Raw genomic sequence first — 19,331 nt, forward strand, 5'->3', positions numbered from 1 at the left:
GCCGCAACTGCCTGATACGTTTTCTTCGTTTTAATTTAAGCCAAGAGAAAAGGCGACGATAGCGACACCAAGCATCGCGGCGACAACGCTGGAATCAACAAACAAGAAAAAGCAGTCGTTTCTCGCGTAGCATAGCGCGGCGACGTTCGAGACCCTGGCTACCGTAACAAGCCTCTGGAGCGAACTTCAAGGGCCGCTAAAATGGGTATGTCTCAAATTAAAGCGCAGAATGCGATTCTTGCGCCATGGTTCGGCTAGTGTTTATCATGAACGCCACTTTTTTTGCGCCGTTTCGTGGCACCGTGAGCCGTGCGGCCATTTCCTTCGTTCCAAGGCGTACATTCAGGAGAAACTGCTTTTTAAAACTGCGGTCACAGTAGCATTTTAAGTGACCAAGTAGTCTCCACATGACTTGGGCAGGTTTCAATGCAATTCTCATCCAGGAAACCTAATTGTTTGGTAAAAAAATAGGTGCGGTTCAACTACTCTTGAACCTGGTCAGAGAGCGAAAGCTATGGCGTATAGGGCAACTAATGCGGCATGGCGTCTGTAACGTTGAGTGCATTCCGGACACTGGATAGGCAGCGCACCCACCCTGCCACCATGGCAGGTGGCAGTTAATGGTTGATCGCAAGAGTTTGCCCAACCAGTGAACGCTGTGGCCAATTGCTGCAGTGCCGCGTGTCTGCCACAACTTTGTCAGCGCTAACGCATGTAGCCCACATCTCTCACCGCCCCACGTACCTCAAAGCGCGATTCAGGCGTCCACTGACCCAGGAAGCCAGTTATGACCACTAAACTACAGCGTATGTTTACTACATTCGAATCTGAGCGGAAGCACGGATTTGTGCTATGTAGAAGACGACGGTGAGCAGGCAGTGCCGCGGAACGAAGGAAGTTGATGAAGACGACGCGCTCCAATGCACAGCGCCAGTGTGTGGCGCAGTTTGACACGAGGTGTATTGGCTGCGGCACATTCCAGCCACTGTAGCTGCGGCGATAGTCTAGAGGTGTCACTGAGCGGCCCTTAAAGCAGACTATTTCGCGCAGCCGCGGGCTCGACTCCCAGTCATGGATATTGATTCTTTTATGCGAAGCATATTACTAGAGCTACACTACAGCCCGTCGAGCGCGGCGGTGGAGCTACCATTGACCTTTAGCGTGACCACGTGACACCACGTGACAACATGACGTCACAGCAGAGGAGAGATGGGCTGCCGGCTCGCGCGGTCGGCCGCGGCGGTGGAGCATCGGAGGCGCTGCCTGCTGCTGCTGGGGGGGGGGGGGGGGGGGGGGGTACATCAATACAGTCTATAGGGAATGGTGGCGGTGGTGGAATAACTAAGGGTGTTTCCAATGTACTTTCTATGGGTGCCAAGAATGCTGTTGTAGCCGGTGCTGGGGCAGCGGTTGTACACTCTGCATTGAATTCACCGATGATCCCGTATATAGCTGCCTCAGCAATCCTTGCTACACTTCTAGTGGTTGTATAAAATGACCAAGTATTCAACCAAGGAAAGCCATGTATTACCAAGCCTAGCCATCAATATGCTTCGCATCTGACTAGGCTTAACCTTAGCTAAGCCTCAGCCATTTTTTCTCTTTTTCATGGTTTGACCTCCAACTCTGCTGAAGGTAAAAAATTGGCTGTGGCTTAAAAGGTTAAGCCTGGATATTTCGAAGCGAAAAGCTGCGGCGATGCTCGTGGTTTAGCTTAAAGTTATACTTACGATTACACTTAGGGTATAGCTTTCTGGCTTTTCTGAGACGTATTGTCTTGTGTATACAAAGTTTGTGCGGAGGCGGAGGAGGAGACGCGCGTGTACTGAATACGGTGCTGTCTTAAAAGGTTGCTTTAGAGACATGTACTGTGGTGTCCATTCCTTTCGGGTGTGCACCAAGATACAGTATGAGAGACAGGCATTTCCTTTTCTTAAAACCAATTTTCATTTCATTTCATTTTCTTTAAGGCCCTTACGGAGCGGTTCGGGTATCCACCGAGATATGAGTGTTTCCTGGCGCACTGTTTCCCTTTCATTTATTTTTTTTATTTGTAATATTTTATTTCTGTCATGACTTTTTTTATTCTTATTTGTGTCAGCGGCGCCGGCAGCGACGGCGGCCATCTGCGCCGTACGTGACGTCATTCGGTTTCGCGCATGCGCAGAAGTGGCAAATCTGAGCTCCGGCTCACGCGAAGCGCGGTGTTGACTAGCCTAGTGAAGTTTTTCGCTTCAAAACTAGGCACCCGGCGATCGAAGCACGGGGTCCAGTAGGGAAGCTTTCGCTTCAAAACTACGCACCCGGCGATCGAAGCACGAGGTTCAGTAGTGAAGCTTTCGCTTCAGAGTTGGGCTGTTTAGAAAAAAATTTATTTACATATGTACACATGCCAAGGTTACTAGATACATTCACATTTACAAGAACACTTGACACATGTAAGGCGAGCCAATTAAAGACTCAATGGGGCATTTAATCGCAGAGTAGATGTGACAAAGCGATACCATAACTGCTCCCCGTTGACACCCATGCCATAGACGCCCATAGTGTGACCCGCTTATATGGGCACTCAATGGTTGGGTTCCCTTCCGATGGCTGGTGCAAGTTCCAGCTAGTAGTTTTGTGGTAGATCTCACCCCGATCCGAACGCGACCAATCGCGCGCTTATGAAATAATTTGGGGGTCCACAATCTTCGCCAGTCACCTAAGCGAGCGCTGGTTTATAGTGTGACTCCAGACCAATAGCTGGCCCAAGTTGCGACTAGCAGGTCGGTGCTTGATCTCACTCAGATTCGAACGCAGTAAGTCCCGCCTTTATGCAACAAGTCGGCCGGGGACCCACACTCTTTTCCTCAGTAACCGCCGGCTCCCCGAGCATCGCATCTAGAGAACGCCGCGAAAATACCAGATCGCACATATTGCGTGTCTTGAGGCATGAACGCATATCTTGAGTGAAGGGTAGTAGTAGTAGTAGAAAACTTTTATTGAGATCTTTTAAGAGATTCGCGGATTCGAAGCCTCCGTCGTCTTTCGTGGCGCTGGCGACTTGAGGCTTCTCTTCAGCAAGGTTGGGCCCCTAGTCCAGGGCTCCACTGAGTCGCGCTGCATCAGTAGCGTGCCGCACTAAGGCCCTTTGGGCCGCGAGCTCGCTGCTGGTGAGCCGGCTCTCCCATTGCTCCGCACTCGGGAATTCGTGTTGGTGGAATGCTTTATTTCGTTCGCACTCCCATGTGATGTGGTATAGTGTGGGTGTGTCGCCGCACCAGGGGCAGTTTGCTCTGTATTGTGTTGGTGACATCTTGTTATAGATGTACAAGTTGGGGAAGGAGTTTGTTTGTAGCCTACGCCAGCCGACTGCTTCCTCCCTCGTGAGGGCTTTGTGTGGTAACAAAAGCCCACATGATTCCGGATTTGCGTAAACGGATTATTGACCCACCGTCGTGGCTCAGTGGTAAAGCGTTCGTCTACCGAGCCGGAGTACCCGGGTTCGAACCCGACCGCGGCGGCCGCGTTTCGATGGAGGCGAAACGCAAGAGGTGCACGTGTACTGTGCGATGTCAGTGCACGTTAAAGATCCCAGGTGGTGGAATTATTCCGGAGACCTCACACTACGGCACCTCTTCCTCTCTTTCCTCTTTCACTCCCACCTTCCTTCCTTCCCTTACGGCGCGGTTCAGGTGTCCGCCGAGATATGTGAGACAGATATTGCGCCATTTCCTTTCCTCAAAAACCAATTTGCCAATTTATTACTGCGCTCTCATACAGCAGACCATACGCAGCTGACGCAGAAACCCCACAGCTTGCATCCGCGGACGCGTCGGTGAATGTGACTGGGTTCAGGCAGTGCATTCAATTCCTGGCGAGCGGTGCCGAGCTCTCGGGTGCCGGTGACAAGGCAGCAGGTATGAGCGGAAGCTTTAGAAGATCGGGGTTCGTAGCAGAGTGATAATCAGTGAGAAGCCAGTGTGGTGCGCATTGTTTCAGTACCAGGCTGTTGCCTCTTGGCAGCACAGTTTCGCAGATGCCTCATGCGGCCGAAATTAAGCAGGTCACTTCGCCGCTGAATGCATAGGTCGCTGAGAATTGTCTAGGTGGTGTTGAGCCTGATAGGTGTGCCAGTGTATGTGTCGTCATTTTACTTACGCGCTGCGCACTTTCTACTCTACATCTCACAAGCGGTTCGCAGTGGAGTGTAAAAAAATCCAGGGGGGCACTTTGTTGACCTAAAGTGCGGTGAGGCGAAAGCCTTAAGGAGGGTGTTGCTGCATGTGTCACTGATGTGTGGTTAAGATGTTAATTACACCATTGTTCGTGAATATTAAATGCTGGAGACACTGGAGGGCGTTTGGGAGGCATCCGTCTGATTTGACGCCTTTCTGCAAACACTCTCCAGCGTCCTAGACAAGGAGAACTATTAGGGGTGTGCGAATATCAAATTCTTCGAATACGAATCGAATACGAATACTTGGCTCCGAATATCGAATCGAATATCGAATAATCAAGGACAGACGCATTTAACCACTACAAAACAATTATTTGAGCACCCAAGAACATCACAGTTCAACTATCGATGATTAAATGAACACAAAAGGTGTGTGTGGCTGCACAAAAAGTATCAGCCTCGAACATTATTCTTAGAAAAGTGAAAATATCAGAGAAGATGGCTGGTACACAGCATTGATTAAGGCTAGCTTCCCATCAGCACGAACGCGCGTTGCTGGGATGAACATAAAAGGTTGTCGTGAAGGAAAACCCGCTGCTCCACATGGTCAGGCAGAAGTAGTTCCCTTCTAGCTGAAACGACTCCTCCAGCCACAGAAAATTCCCTCTCACTTGGCACTGAACTCGCACGTACTGCGAGGTACATCGTGCACAGCTCTGACTACACCAGCTCCGCAGGTATAGCCGCAAGGAAGCTCACCAGCGCAGTCAGCTACGGCATGGCCGCTGGAGGAAGGAAGGATTTTCCTTCCTCCAAGCTCCACGCGCATTACTCTGGGCGCCGCCTTGTTGTTATGTCTCTGTTGATAGGGCTTGCAGACTGAAATGAACGCCGGTGCTCACAATGAATATTCGGCTGAATACGAATATTCGCGTCGGGTCGAATATTCGAGACAACACGAATACTTGGAATTCGAAACGAATACGAATACTAAAAATATAATATGCGAATTATATTCGAAAATTTCGAATATTCGCACACCCCTAAGAACTATACATGCGTTGGCAGGAAGTAGCGTAGCCATTAGCACGCTCGGCTGCGGAACGGAAGGATGGTGGTTCGAAAAGCTTGACCGAATGGACAGCGACGCACTAGATGCAGAAGGGATTCGAATTGGCGGGGGGTTGGCTTTGGTTAAGCCTGGTAGGTTGCGAAAGCAGGTGTTTTATGCTGCATATTCAGCGCCTCTAGTGGGAAGAGCGCGGCGCGCCTGCCAAGCGGAAGCCGTTATCCAACGAGCCGAGTTGGTAGCCCGTCTCTCGCTCCTGGTATGACGTCACGCCACGTCACTAGCGCCTCTAGCGGGAGGAGCGCGGCGTGCCGTGTTTTCTGGTCTGACTAGAAAAGCGTGACACCTCTGCTGACAACCTTCTGTCGACAACGATGAGGCATTAAAGGCTTTCGCCTTTATATGTTCTGTTTGTTGATACTAATGACGAATGGAACGGAAGTTGCACGAGCCTGCCCACTGGCTCGAACTCAATCACACTCGTTGCCACGCGAAGACTGAGGAGAGTTCGCAACATGCAGACGTAACAGGAAAGGTCAAAAGATACGCGCGTCGCAAAACCGCATCCCGAAAGTACGAGCGTGAGACGATAGGTTGTGGGCGTGTGAGATTTGCTCGAGATGATGATGATGAAAACATTTATTGAAAGCCACAATGCCTCAGTTGAAGGGAAGGCTGATTGGGCGCCTAGTCCGGGACGCCGTTGGTAAAAGCCGCTGCCCGTGCTCTGGCGACGAGGGCTCGTTGTTCCTCAAGGTCCGAGCTGGACAGGGCCGCCTCCCCCCCCCCCCCTCCCGCGTTGGCTGATTTATGATGTCAATGCTGTCATTTTTCTGACAAGCCTATACCATATGGTACAAGTTTGCCTTCTGGCCATAAAATCTGCACTGTGCCGAAAAGTATTCGGGCTCAATGGCATGTAGCGTAGCTGGATTACTAAACGACAAAGTTTGTAGCCTTCGAATGTGACATTCCTCTGATTTACTAAGACCCTTAGCGCGCCTCTGGTGTGTCTGCCTTTCAAGGCGCAAATGCTCTAATATCTCTGAATATGTCGTTAACGGAGAGGGGGAGCCTGAATGAGTAAGGGAGGACGTAGAAGGATTCCGGGGAAGAAAAGCTCGGGCCGAAGCTTTTCTTCCTTCCATAGCTCGCTGCGCTGGACCGCCACATAGAGGGCCCGGAAAGATGCCTGGTTGTGTGCAGAAACTTGTGCAGGTGTCCGCAAATACAACCACGAAAGAGTGAACTCACTGTATTGGTAACTGCAAGTTCTAACGATATTGCAGTTCACCATGCGTAAAGTAATTTGGTACCCCTCTCAATTCTTTTCAGACGAGGAGCAATGCCTCCAGTTTATCCGCACTTGGGCGGATGTGATGGAGCCAAAATACGACCCCAGAATATGCGGTCTGTACTTCTGGAGCGACATCGTGGCCATCACAGCCGCTCGGGAGGTTCTGATGGGCCTCAAGTACCCGAACGAGGAAACCCGCCGCTCGCTTTACGCCTCCTGGCTCCGGGTGTTCGCCTCCAACGAGTGGCACGACTCCTTCGACGGTATCATGCTCGAATGTGTGGCGGCCACGCCATCATTGGCCATCCCGGAGCGGCCTCTGTTCAGCAACATGTATACGGTCCGGCACCCCGATGACGGACCGATTCCGGATGTCTCGGATCCTGTGCTGAGCCTCAACCGCCTGCCCGATCTCTTCGCTGTCAAACCAGGTCCAATTGAACCCCTACCCAGCTCCGCCGGGCTTGTCGACTACCTGGCTGAACTGATACGGACGAGTTCCACTAGCCGAGCTGCCCTCGACGAAGCAGGCCTCATTATCAGCTTCTACAGCCTAGCGATGGCCGTGGTCGCCGCTAAGCCTCTGCTGGAGGTACGGGCCTTTTTTTCAGGCCGATTCAAGAAGGCGCTGCTCGCGGCGGTGCCGACGTCATACAACGGGGACATGTCCATTCCAAAGGGAAAATTCCTGTATGAACTCGCCTTCAAGAGTAACTCGTTCAACGGCGTGATCCGGCCTTTCCTGGGTTTTCTGATCCTGGGCCAATACGCCTACCATATCAACGTGGACGCTTCCCCACGGTAAAAAGGAGATACGACTCTCGTTTTCTCCCCAGGATGCATCACCAACTACCTCGGCTGTCCGTATAGCTACACCCAAGCAGCACAGATAATTGGCCCAATATTGGAAGCATAAAAGGCCGGTCATGCAAATGATCGGAGTAATCAGGCAATCCATTTGAAATATTGGCTCGGTTACCTGCGCTACATGGGTAATAGGATGCCTTGAGATGTAAAAACGTACACGACGAAGCATGACACTCTGTAAGCAGACGCAACAGGGCAGGCGCTGACGTTCATTCAGGACTAGCATGGCAGTTCCCATAAAAGGGAAGGTCCACACAAGGCCAACATTTCTTTCGGGTACTACATTCCTATAACTCGATCGCAAAGTATGAATTCACAAAGTTTAAACAGATTATAGAGACTGCCTTTTGTCGGTCGTCTTACCTACACGACACGGCGACAGGCATTATCGGCGTCGCACAGCCAGCTGTCTTTTTTGTAAACCTTGGCGGCCGTTAGACCGAGCAAGATCTTATCGCTATGCGTGGATGTCAGGATGCTCAACTTGCCATATTCGTCCCTTGCTTAGCTCGTTCATTCATTCATTCATTCATTCATTCATTCATTCATTCATTCATTCATTCATTCATTCATTCCCTGCTGAAAAAAGTTCTTTGATGCAATAAACTCATACAGTTTATCATACAGATATCAAGGACTTATCATACAAATCAGAAAATTATCATTCAAATGTCATACATTTCTGTAAAATCATACAGTCATCATAGAGATGTCATAGAATATCGTACGAATTGTATGATATATCATACAGATAGTATGATTATCTATGATGAATGATCTATGAGGTTATTGCATCATAGAACTTTTTTTCAGCAGGGCAGTTCATTCATTCATTCATTCATTCATTCATTCATTCATTCATTCATTCATTCATTCACTTTCATGGTTTTTTTCCTTACGGAATCTTTCTCATGTCTGAAATTGCGTTTTTCAGCGCTGGCATCCGCTTCCTGAAAAAAGCATTCCTGCATCGGGCTAAGTACTCCTGCCTGGAAGTAATGGAGCTCGTCTATGCTGTCCAGACTAAGACCGGTATCGAGGCCAAAGAGCTCAACTCGCTCATCCAGTACCACTGGGATACGGAGCCCACGCTAGAGTCCACTGTCAACGTCGCCGAGTTCCTGGAAGCCGTCGAAGAACCGTTGCAGAGGACGAGGCCGTGGTACCTGATCACCCACGCCAATGTCTACCTGGACATGAACCTGCGAGGTCACCAGGATTACGCCCTCAGGCTGACTGCACTGCTGGCTCCTGACCCTACCGACAAGCTCTGGCAAAGGCCCGAATTCGTGGATGTCACCTCCTCGCTGGTCGAGAAGGCTCTTCTCTGGGCCAAAGAGTTCACGCGTATCGTGCGCAAGAAGAGGGGCGCAGAATATGCGAAGTTCGGTGCTAGCTAGACTGAACTAAAGACCGAAAGAGGGCGAGAACTGGATTCCTACAAAGTGCGGCGTGCTTCGTCGTTCTAGGCAATGGCGGTTCTAGCTCCTCGTTGCCGAGTGTCTTGGGTGCCAAGTGGAATTGTACAAGATCAAGCAAGCTGTTGGAAGAGTTAGTGACGGTCTTGCATAGTTGCAGCACGAGAGACAGAACAATAGAGGACGACGGAACACAGCTGCTGTCGTCCTGTCTTGTCCTGTCGTCCTCTCTTGTCTTGTCTCTCGCGAGTCGATCCGGATAAGACAACGGTGGTTCTAGCTCCTCGTTGCCGAGTGTCTTGGGTGCCAAGTGGAATTGTACAAGATCAAGCAAGCTGTTGGGAGAGTTAGTGACGGTCTTGCGTAGTTGCAGCGCGAGAGACAGGACATGAGAGGACGACGGAACACAGCTGCTGTCGTCCTGTCTTGTACTATCGTCCTCTCTCTCTTGCCTTATCTCTCGAGCTGAAACTATATACTAGGTCAAGATATAGCTGCACTTTCCAGCATCACAGCCGCTCCTTGCGCTCTCGAAAATAAACAGTTGGGCATCAATCAAGATCTCTTTTTAGCGATTTTTGAATTTCTTGTACATTGAAACGCTCTCCCCCCTATCATTTCTAACTGTCTTTCATTTCATTTCTGCAGTCTGCCTGCTACCCCTTTATTTCCGCTGGCCCGGCTAAGTTGCTTCCCGTAGCGATGGCAGATGATGGGTCTAGCAAAAATCTTTTCTTTCCTTTTATTATTATTATTATATTTCCAAATAAACCACTGCTTGTCGGGGCACATAAAAAGTATTTGCTGTTTTCTACACATTTATATACATTTTGAAGTTAGAGCTTCTTCTGGCCGTGTGCCACAGCTGGCAAGCGTTTTCTTATAGTATAAGTACGAATGAAAGTGTATAAAGGCACTATATCTCCGCGGAACATTTTTCCAGCACTCGTTTAGCGCGTAGAGGCCGAAGTAAATGACAATTGTCGCTGAAAAACAGTAAGGGCCCTGCGAGATAATTTATAACACATGCTTTGTGGAAAATTTCGTCCAATGATGAAACTCCCGACCGGCGCCTGATAATCGCGAACCTTCAGCCAACTTTGAGCAGAGGCATATATATCATCGCTGGAACCTCTATTCTCGTTATGTATGTCATCCCTCATATTGCACTCCCTGAGATCGGAAAATTATCTTCACAGTGAAGTCCGGCACCCCAATTAGGAAAATGATAACGACAGGGGTTCGAGCAGACAACATATGCACTTTAAATTGTATTCCTTCGCAGGCTCAACCGCCTCCCTTAAGGCGAGGTTGAGGTGTCCACCGAGATGTGAGGCGGTTGCTTCCCCATTTCTTTTCCTTAAAAACCAATTTTCGTACCCAAACTGCAACGCAACTTTCATCGTGCACCGTTGCGGGTGGGGTCAGGATTTTTCCTATATAGCATGCGACTCCGGTTGGAGGCTAGCTCGCGACATGTATTCGAACCGTGTTTGAATGTTTCAATCGGACCTTAGTGGTTTCGGTGTTTGTGGAATCAGCGCTCGGAAGCGTGTTGGTTGGTTGGTTTTTGAAGAAAGGAAATGGAGCAGTATCTCTCTCACATATCTCGGCGGACACATATTTGTTTCATTTCCCAGTACGAAACCTGCGTTGAGGTCGAACGCTTACGGTGACACACGTGTTCTCGCCTTCACAACATGTAAGCAGTCAACAATTATCCGGATTTTTTAGAACGCAGCTCTTTGGCGCCCGTTTCTGCGTTTCGCGGTGTCGCCGTCGCCGTTGTCCGTTGTAACCAGCAGTGGACACCTTAGTCGCGCTCCTAATCCTATAATACACTATATAGTTGCACTTTAAGCTGCGAGACCAGTGGAGCGGGAGCTTGGAAAGCCAAGGAAAGGCTCATATCTGCCCTCTTGGAACAGTGGACACCTCAATCGTGCTTTAAGCTATGTGACGGTAGTGACAGATGTGTCCTGCACGCGTTGGCATTGACAACGTTTGGCTCCAGCAGACAGCCACCGGCCGCAAGCTCCTAAAGAGATTAGGGCACAATGTAGAAGGGATCGTAGATAGAACAGCTAGCATTCCAGACGAGGTCCGCCAGACACTGGACATCAGCCCTCTGCCGAGAAACATGGATCCCAACCTCCATGCCGCTAGAAGGCAGGCCAGGGCAGACTATGTGAAGCGGAACCTAGCCACATTGGAAAACGCAGTATACAGAGACGCGGCCCTCTATCCATGGGACCACAGGACCAGAAAGTTCCGAGACGCGGCAGCAGTGGTAGATTACATGGGGGAACCAATTAGCAGCGCGACATTAAGAAACTGTACGGTAACGGAGGGGGAGGAAGCTGCCGTAGCTCTAGCGGCGGCCGAAGGTTACCGTACGAACAAGTCTTTGATAATCCTGACAGACTCCAAAGCAGCATGCAGGAACTACATACAGGGCAAAATAAGCAAGGAAGCGCTGAAGATCCTCCTCGAAGCAAAGCTTCCAAATAAGACCTTAAGACACAGGATTTTCTGGATACCGGCACACACCGGGATAGAGGGTAACTCGAGGGTAGACAGCCTAGTTCGCGAGATCACGAGCCGAGCAGGGCAGTCGGAAACCCTGGAGGACCCCATGACGGTGGAACCAACGTATGCAGAAATATTAAACTATCACAGAGGGCGGAGATTCAAATACCCACCACCGCACACATCATTAACACAGCACGAGGCGGTCTGCTGGCGGAGACTGCAAGCAGGGACTTTCCACAATTTATACATACTACATAAGATGTTCCCTACACAATACAGGGACACATGTCCGTGGTGCGGAGCAACCCCCACGCTATATCACATCACATGGGAATGCGAACGTAACAGAGCATTTCACAAGCTAAATGACCCGAATGCGGAACAATGGGAGGGCCTGCTGACCAGCAGCGAGCTCACGGCCCAAAGGGCACTGGTGCAGCACGCCTGCGAAGCAGCAAGACTCAGCGGTGCCCTGGAATAGGGGCGCCGACCTTGTGAAGAGGCCGAAGACATGAAGACATCGGCCCACCGCTAAAACCTGATTTTTGGAGCATTAAATGTTTTTCACTCACTCACTTGTCATTTCAAGGAAATGAAGTGCGCATAACTGGCTCCCTAGGTCAGTGGACGTTAATCGCGCTTATAGGTACATGAGGTGATGAGAGAGAGAGTGGGCTGCAGGCATTGACAACGTTGTGCCACAAACGCGGCGCTGAAGCCATAGGCCGTCGGCGTTCATTGTGTTCATTGGCGTCGGCGTTGACAACGTTTTACATTCCGACCATTTTAAGCAATGGAAGTGCGCACGCATAACTGGCTCTCTGTGTCAGCGAATGCCTTGGGCTGCATCCGTTAGCGCTAACAACAGTGAGCGAACCCTCGCGATCAACCATTAACTGCCACCTGCCAGGGTGGCTGGGTGGGACAAACAGGAATTTCTTACCACTTATGTGGCAGAAACATGCCGTTCTTCTAGCTCGTAACGCCTCCCACGGCTGTGACAACCTCGTGAAATATCGTCTTTAAGAACCAGGCGTTGTTGCAGCAAGTATAGCATATATACATCGATTTCTCCGGCTACAAGGCTTCTCTCATGACAATCAAGAACTGTTAGTGGAGTATTTCTCGAAGAAGGAATATGGGTGAAAAATAACAAGTCTGTAATGGTACATACATGTCTTTTTCGAATTATTTGCCTCAATATACGGAAAAGTTGAAACAGCTGAGGAGCTGCGCTCCAATTTCGCATTCGGAAGTAACGTAATCGTCGGAAATTTTTTAATGCCGATTTCGCAGCGAGTGTTCATTTTGGCTAAAGTTTCAGAACACTCCCAACTGTCGAGAAGCCCCCATAAATAAGCCTCATTACTGCTCGCTGACATTTAAGCCTCGGGCTCCTCAATGTCGAACCTGGTGAATAATTTTTATTAATATCCAGGTGCGGAGCTTTCTCCCTGATTAGTAGATTAGTAAATTCTTCCAAAAAATGTTGCTTTTAAGCATCGTATGATTTGAAGGTGAAGGAGTCCCGTGTTGTACGCTGCTTTTTCCAGAAGCTGCCTGATCATCATGAAATCGACGTTCCTTATTGTCATTATCTGCCTTTTTCTTGATGTGGCAGAAGCGGGCCGCAGGAGGTATGGGCTACTTTCCAAATAGCGTGGTTATCACTCAGTCTTTAGAAGCGGCTTCCACGTTGACTGTAGATATAAAACGATAATGCGCTAAAAGACAAGGTGCACGTACACCGAAGACCAAGTGGTTTTTCTTGCATATATACTCTATACACACGCACATACCCCCCAAATGGCTGACCTCGATGTGGCGCAAGTGTTCGCGACTACCTTCGTAACAAAACTGAGAACAACCGTTTGTCATACAGCGTTCCGTGTGGTGCCATGAGATTTCTTGTTGAGTAAAGCTTACATGTGATAGTCAAGTTGGACGCTAGCTTGCGAGAGGGCTTCGAACCGACGACGTATGCACTTTCAACTGTATGCCTTCGCAGACTCTACGCTTCTCTTAAGGCGAGGTTGAGGTGTCCACCGAGATGTGAGGCGGTTACTTCGCCATTTCCTTTCCTTAAAAACCAATTTTCGCATCAAAATTATGATGCAACTTTCATCGTACATCTTTGCGGGTGGGGTCCTAGATTTCTCCTCCTATATATAGCATGCGTCTCTTAGCTCGCGACCTGTATTCCAACTGAGTGTTGATGCGCTGATACGTAGATGCGTAAAGCGAGCGCTAGGACTACCTGAGTGTACATCCACCGAGAGACTCTTGTCGCTCGGTGTGCACAGCACTTGGTCAGAAATGGCAGAAGCGGTGCGTGTAGCTCAGATACAGAGGCTCAGCGGCACAAAAGCTGGCCGGGCGCTGCTCGACAGGGTTCGAATAGCGCCCAGTGGGGGATCTCCCCCAAAGCTTGAGTTGGACAGAAACGTCAGGGAGAGGTTGGTAATACCACCGTTACAGAGGAACACGCACCCTGAACACAATGCTGCTAGGAGTGAAAAAAGAGCGGAGGCCATTGGCCGACGCTACAGCTGCATGCAGCACAAAGTGCTGGCGTACATAGACGCGGCGCGCGGGCGAGACCGCAAGGCGGTCGCCATGGTAGCCGACGGACAAGGGGAATCGGTTACGGCCGCAACGATTAACCAGAGCGGCCGAAGAGGCGGAAGAAGTAGCAATAGCGCTGGCTTGCGTGAGTACGCAAGCAAAATTCATAATCAGCGATAGCAAAACTGTCGTCCTAAATTTCAGCAAGGGCATGATTTCGCCCTCTGCGGCGATAATTTCATCACAACGGAACATTGCAAGAGCGATCAGGTTATTCTGAACGCCTGCACATGCCTCCTTCTCTGGCAACGAGGCGGCACACGAGCTAGCCCGAGGTATTTACCTCCAGACTGGTTAGGGACCACTCGACCAAGGTAGCGGAGAGCGCATGGTAAAATTCGGAGAGATTGCACAGGCTGGCGTCACCGCCAGACGCGTCGTTAGATAATAAACAGGCGATAGCCGGGAGGCGGCTATACATACCCGAATCCAGTTCCCGTGAACGCAGTGTTCCCCGAATTAAGATCGGCTCAGTGTCAACACTGCGGCGAGAGGGGGTCCCTCGACCACATTGTCTGGAAATGCTCTTTTACCCCGGGAAGGGAACTGAATACCGATAGCCATGTAGCCTGGGAAGCCCTGCTGAGATGCTCGGACCCCGAGACCCAGCGGAAACTCGTCCGACTGGCTGAGGAGGCCACCGAGGAACAACACATCCCGGCCAACATCCAAGGCGGAGTCTCCCCCTGAAATCCTCGGCCGCAGGCCGAGGATGTTGGGGCGCGCACTTCCTCTGTTGGACAATAAATATTTGTTCTCTCTCTGGAATGTTTCACTCGGACCTTTGTGGATTCACCGTTTGTTGAATCAGCGCTCAGAGGCGCGTCTTCGTTTCATTTCCCAGTGCGAAACCTGCGTTGAGGTCGGACGCTTACGGTGACACACCAGTGCCTTCGCCTTCACAGCTCGTAAGCAGTCAAGTATTATTTGAATTTTTTAAATGCCGATCCCGCAACGCGCGTTCATTTTGGCTAAAGTTTCGGAACCCTCCCAACTGTCGAGAAGCCCCTATAAATCAGCCTCATTACTGCTCGCTGACATTTAAGCGACGGACTCCTTAATGTCGAACTTGGAGAATAATTTTTTATTAATATCCAGGCGTGACGCTTTTTCCCTGATTAGAGAAATTCTTCGAAAAAGTGGTGTGTTTAAGCATCGTATGAGTTAACGGGGAAGCAGTCCCGTGTGCTTTGTCCAGAAGCTGCCTGATCATCATGAAATCGATATTCCTTATCGTTATTCTCTGCCTTGTTCTTGGTGTGGTTGAAGCGGGCCGTAAGAGGTCAGGGCTAATTTCAAAATAGCGTGGTTTTCACTCAAGTCTCTAGAAGCGGTTTCCACGTCGATTGTACATTGAAAAACTATAATGCGCTAAAAGATAACGTGCGAAGACATAAGAGCAGAATATATGCGCGTAGACTGAAGGCCAAACTTGAAAGACATCACACAGTATGCCAGCTTCAAATTTGCTCTAATAGCCCAGGGCATGCTTCACGGGCACGTCACCCTCGCCGCGAGGTTTAGCCTCGCACTCACCTTCAATGCTGACTGCCTGGCTCGGAGGTGCATTCCTCTACTGTCGTCGGTCGATCGTGACTGTAATGGCTTCTATGAGTGTCCGCTGGAAGGTGAAGACGACAGCAACCCACTGGCAACGGGCACAAAGCCATATCAAGGAGCACTGCCGCCTGTACTGCGGCGAAAGAAAGTTCGTATGCTAGCCTCACCGAAGGATTAACGGCGGTCTGACGGTCCATTTTCCACTCGCGAGTCAGCTACTTGCGCATGCGCGTTACTGTCAACTACAGAACTTTTAAAAGGCAATCGGTCTATCTGCGTTGTCGCACTTATCAGCGCTAGAAAATATCCCGTGGGATGCAGAGGCGAAGAACAGTGACATGTGCACTTCGCCGCGCCGCTGCTTCCATGGGCAGACGACGCATCGTCATGTTCGTGCGGCCAGGCGTTTTTTTCCTTTTTGTTATCGTTGTCTGCCTCTGGCCCTTCCAGATGAAGTGATATCAACACTTCTTTAATCACGCAAGTTTCGCCATGCATGCGCATGCTAAAGCTTGGGCTGCTTAGGAGACGTTTTCCGTTTTTAAACAAGCGGACTGAAAAGAGGGGAATAATTTTTGCTTTCCTTCGTGTTAATTTGAAAACCCAGTCGGTTATAACTACCACAGAGTGAACGAAACGCCTTCAATGACCATAGGAGACAGCTGTGCATGATACATACAAACGGAGAGAAGCTGTATAAACCTTTTCAGGGAACATTGGCCTTTTTGAGGGCAGTCATATTTCCTCCGAGCTGTGCTAGCAGCGTTCTGCCTTACGGATTTCATACGGCCATCTACTGCGCATGCGTATCACAGTCCAAGGCGCACGCGCGATCATTCACGCTGCAAACAGTGAAAATGTCTATACGCCTCGATTTTTCTTATTTCTTCAAGCGGCTCTAGACAGGCAGCGCTGTTAGCTCTTCGTGCGTTCCTCTCACTTGCTTGATTGCTTTCTGCTAACGTCTATGTGACGGATTCACCGTCCTAAACGACGGCGGGAGGCTCTTTTTGCATCGTCTATCTGCAATGAGTTGCAGTCGCCGAGCTTCAAGCTGGCAAGGAGGAAATAATGTCTCACCTCTGAACTCGCGAGGACACCTGTACCTTCTCCGACTAGGAAGACATGGAGTACAATAGTGGATACACCGAGGTCGCGAACCGACTTTCAGAAAGGAAGCTCTGCAGGATTCCGTGGGCGTACAGGCCTGAAGTCGTCGAGCGTTCCAGCATATACCAGTTGCAATGGACAAGCATTATCGTACACCTTAAGAGGGTGTCGCGAAAGCGCCAGATTTGAATCCCTTCGCCCTTCGACAGACAAACGTATACAACGTCTCCTAAAGAGATGGTTCCTGGGAAAGTTGAGGAGGTCCGCATCAACACCATGGAGAATGTCCTTTCTGATGATGTGTTCAAACAGACAACCTTGGACACCCTTAAGTTCCTATCGAGCTTCGGCAGTAATGGGGGGCCCATTTTTCGCCGGCGGAAGTACAACAGCAGCCGTGATTTCCGGCGTCGACGTAGACATTAAATGGTGACTAACCGAAGCTGACGTAATCTAGTGTGCGCATAACTAGCATTCACCACTTTCGACGGTCAAGGTGTGTGAAGGTCGTGTTTGAAGGGGAGATTTTGCCGCCGCGTGTAAAGGTAGAGAACGTTAAGTTGGGCGAGTTGGTATAGGTTCATGGTTGAAAAACAGCGCACAAAAGACTAGACAAAATAGTAAAGGCGACGACAGGACAAGCGCTGAAAAGCGCTTGTCCTGTCGTCGCCTTTACTCTTTTGTCTAGTCTTTTGTGCGCTGTTTTTCAACCATGTAAAGGTAGAACTGTAGAGGTCCTCCCATATGTGCCTGCGGCCTTTGGAATGCCGCAAATGTCAGAGGCGGGCGTCAACGCTGCGAGCAGAAGCATGCAGGGCAACATGTCTTCGTTGCGCCGGCATGCCCATGGTGGAAACGTGATGGAACACCTGAGTCAACCGAGGGGCTGTCCAAAGCTTAAAACGGCAATGGCAGCGCTAAATAAAATGGTCAGGGGTAGCTCCACATGCAAGGGGGCGCTAAATTCTTTCGTCGCAGCAGAACACACTCACGCAAGCAACACAAGTCGGCCACTGCAGACGTGTGAGCTACACATGCGAAAATGCATCCGCTTTCGAAAGCATGCAGGCAGAGTAACCCCTTCAGAAGCAACACCCCCTGAATGCTGCAGAAGGAAGGAAATAACCCATTTCCTTGACAGGATGCAGCCATTTCACATGGCTCCGAAGACAGCTGATCATATCAGTGCTAAGCTGTAAGTACGACTTTTGCCTTAAGCTCTGCTTTCGATTTGAGAAGTGGTATCCCTACGGATACCACTTCTCCACTTCACCACTTCTATAGATACCACAACTCGTATAGCAAGCACATACGAGTTTGCACATTCAATATCGCGACGGCATGCAGATCGGCCTCCATGCAACTAAGCTGCGGCACGTTTCGATAAAGCTAAACAGCACTACCACCAATAAATGGGAAATTATCGGGGATATTTCATTGAACATTACGTTCCGAATGTAGCCTTCATCTTTTGGTGCGGCGGCCCTTCCTTAGCTGGCGATCGTATCGCATGCCGGATGATCGGAGATACTGAAGAATTTGCTCTTCGGTGGGCACAGCAGCCTGCCTCGGACTTCGCACCCCCCCCCCCCCCCCCCATCAGTCAGCCGTAGAAATTCTCCAGATGCCAGGTGCTTCCCAGGACACGCCATCGTCGACAGATTCCAACAAAACGTGCTCCGCAGCGGTATTCAGTCCGGCCGGGTTGGGCGTGCAGTACCCTTCCAGTGAGCTTCCAGCGTTGTATACACGAGGTGGCAGCACAGGAAAATGAAAAAGGCCGATTTGGGTATCGATATAACCACGGGAACGATGTGACGTCACATCCACCGTAAGTCGTTACGGCATAGTGTCCTCGGCTTTCGCTTCAACACTTAGATGCAAAAGTGTCCTCGCAATTTTCGCACCGGTTTGAGAGCAGCGGTGTTGAATTGATAACGAGACACGTTGCAGACAAAATGTTTTCATAACTATTTAATACGTGTGCTTCGTGGTCGAAATTACTCGCTCTCGGCGCAGACCCTTACCAGTTTGCATTACGTGCATTTGTCAGACTTACTACGAGACAAAAGTTACCACAATATCCGTGCTCTGTGCGCCGTGTCACCGTAAACGAACCAGCGGTTGAGGCGTGCAAATTTTTAAAAGCCTTCATGATAAATATGCACAATGCTGTATATAGGCAACGGCTTAGAGAACGTAAAATTCATGAACGAAGTAGAAGACATTGCACGAAAATTTGCGGATATCCTGCACTTATTCCAGAGCAGTGTTCGTTAATCTGGATATCTAATTAGACCTCCTTCAATGCTGTTTGGCGACTTAATTTGAGGATATGTTCGAGCAGTAACTTTTACACGCGAGACATGCCCGGAAATTCTGGACAAAAGCATTTTTCAACAGGAGTTTTAAAGCTATTTTTTCATATACAGTTGAACCTCGTTATAACGAATTAGTTGAAGAGGCCCGACGATTACTTCGGTATAGCCGTAGCTTCGTTAAAAGCCGTTTCGGTATGATCGAGCGCTTTCAGGGCAACGTTAAGGTTTTATTTGTTTTTTGTTTTTTGAAGCGCATACAGAGAAAAAAACATCGCTCGGTACCTCTTTCATCAATGAAATTATGACGGGGAAAGAAGGTTTTCTTCATTGCGATAGTGCCAGGGTTCGAACCATGGTACGCAGTGGCAAG

General features: G+C 49.7%; 2 protein-coding genes across 2 annotated transcripts in view; one reads left to right on the forward strand and one right to left on the reverse strand.

Moving 5' to 3' along the window:
- LOC149330450 (uncharacterized) overlaps nucleotides 1–19,331 on the reverse strand; it is a 57,033-nt gene that overhangs the window by 26,532 nt on the left and 11,170 nt on the right. The window lies entirely within an intron of this gene.
- LOC149330452 (uncharacterized) lies at nucleotides 72–9,362 on the forward strand. The gene is made up of 3 exons (XM_089559862.1): nucleotides 72–205; nucleotides 6,567–7,329; nucleotides 8,330–9,362. The coding sequence occupies exons 1-3, from the start codon at nucleotides 202–204 to the stop codon at nucleotides 8,793–8,795; spliced, it is 1,233 nt and encodes a 410-aa protein (XP_089415988.1). The 5' UTR covers nucleotides 72–201; the 3' UTR covers nucleotides 8,796–9,362.

This window comes from Amblyomma mixtum, chromosome 9, assembly GCF_055824585.1.
Source record: "Amblyomma mixtum isolate Tamu chromosome 9, ASM5582458v1, whole genome shotgun sequence".
Lineage (NCBI taxonomy): Eukaryota > Metazoa > Arthropoda > Arachnida > Ixodida > Ixodidae > Amblyomma > Amblyomma mixtum.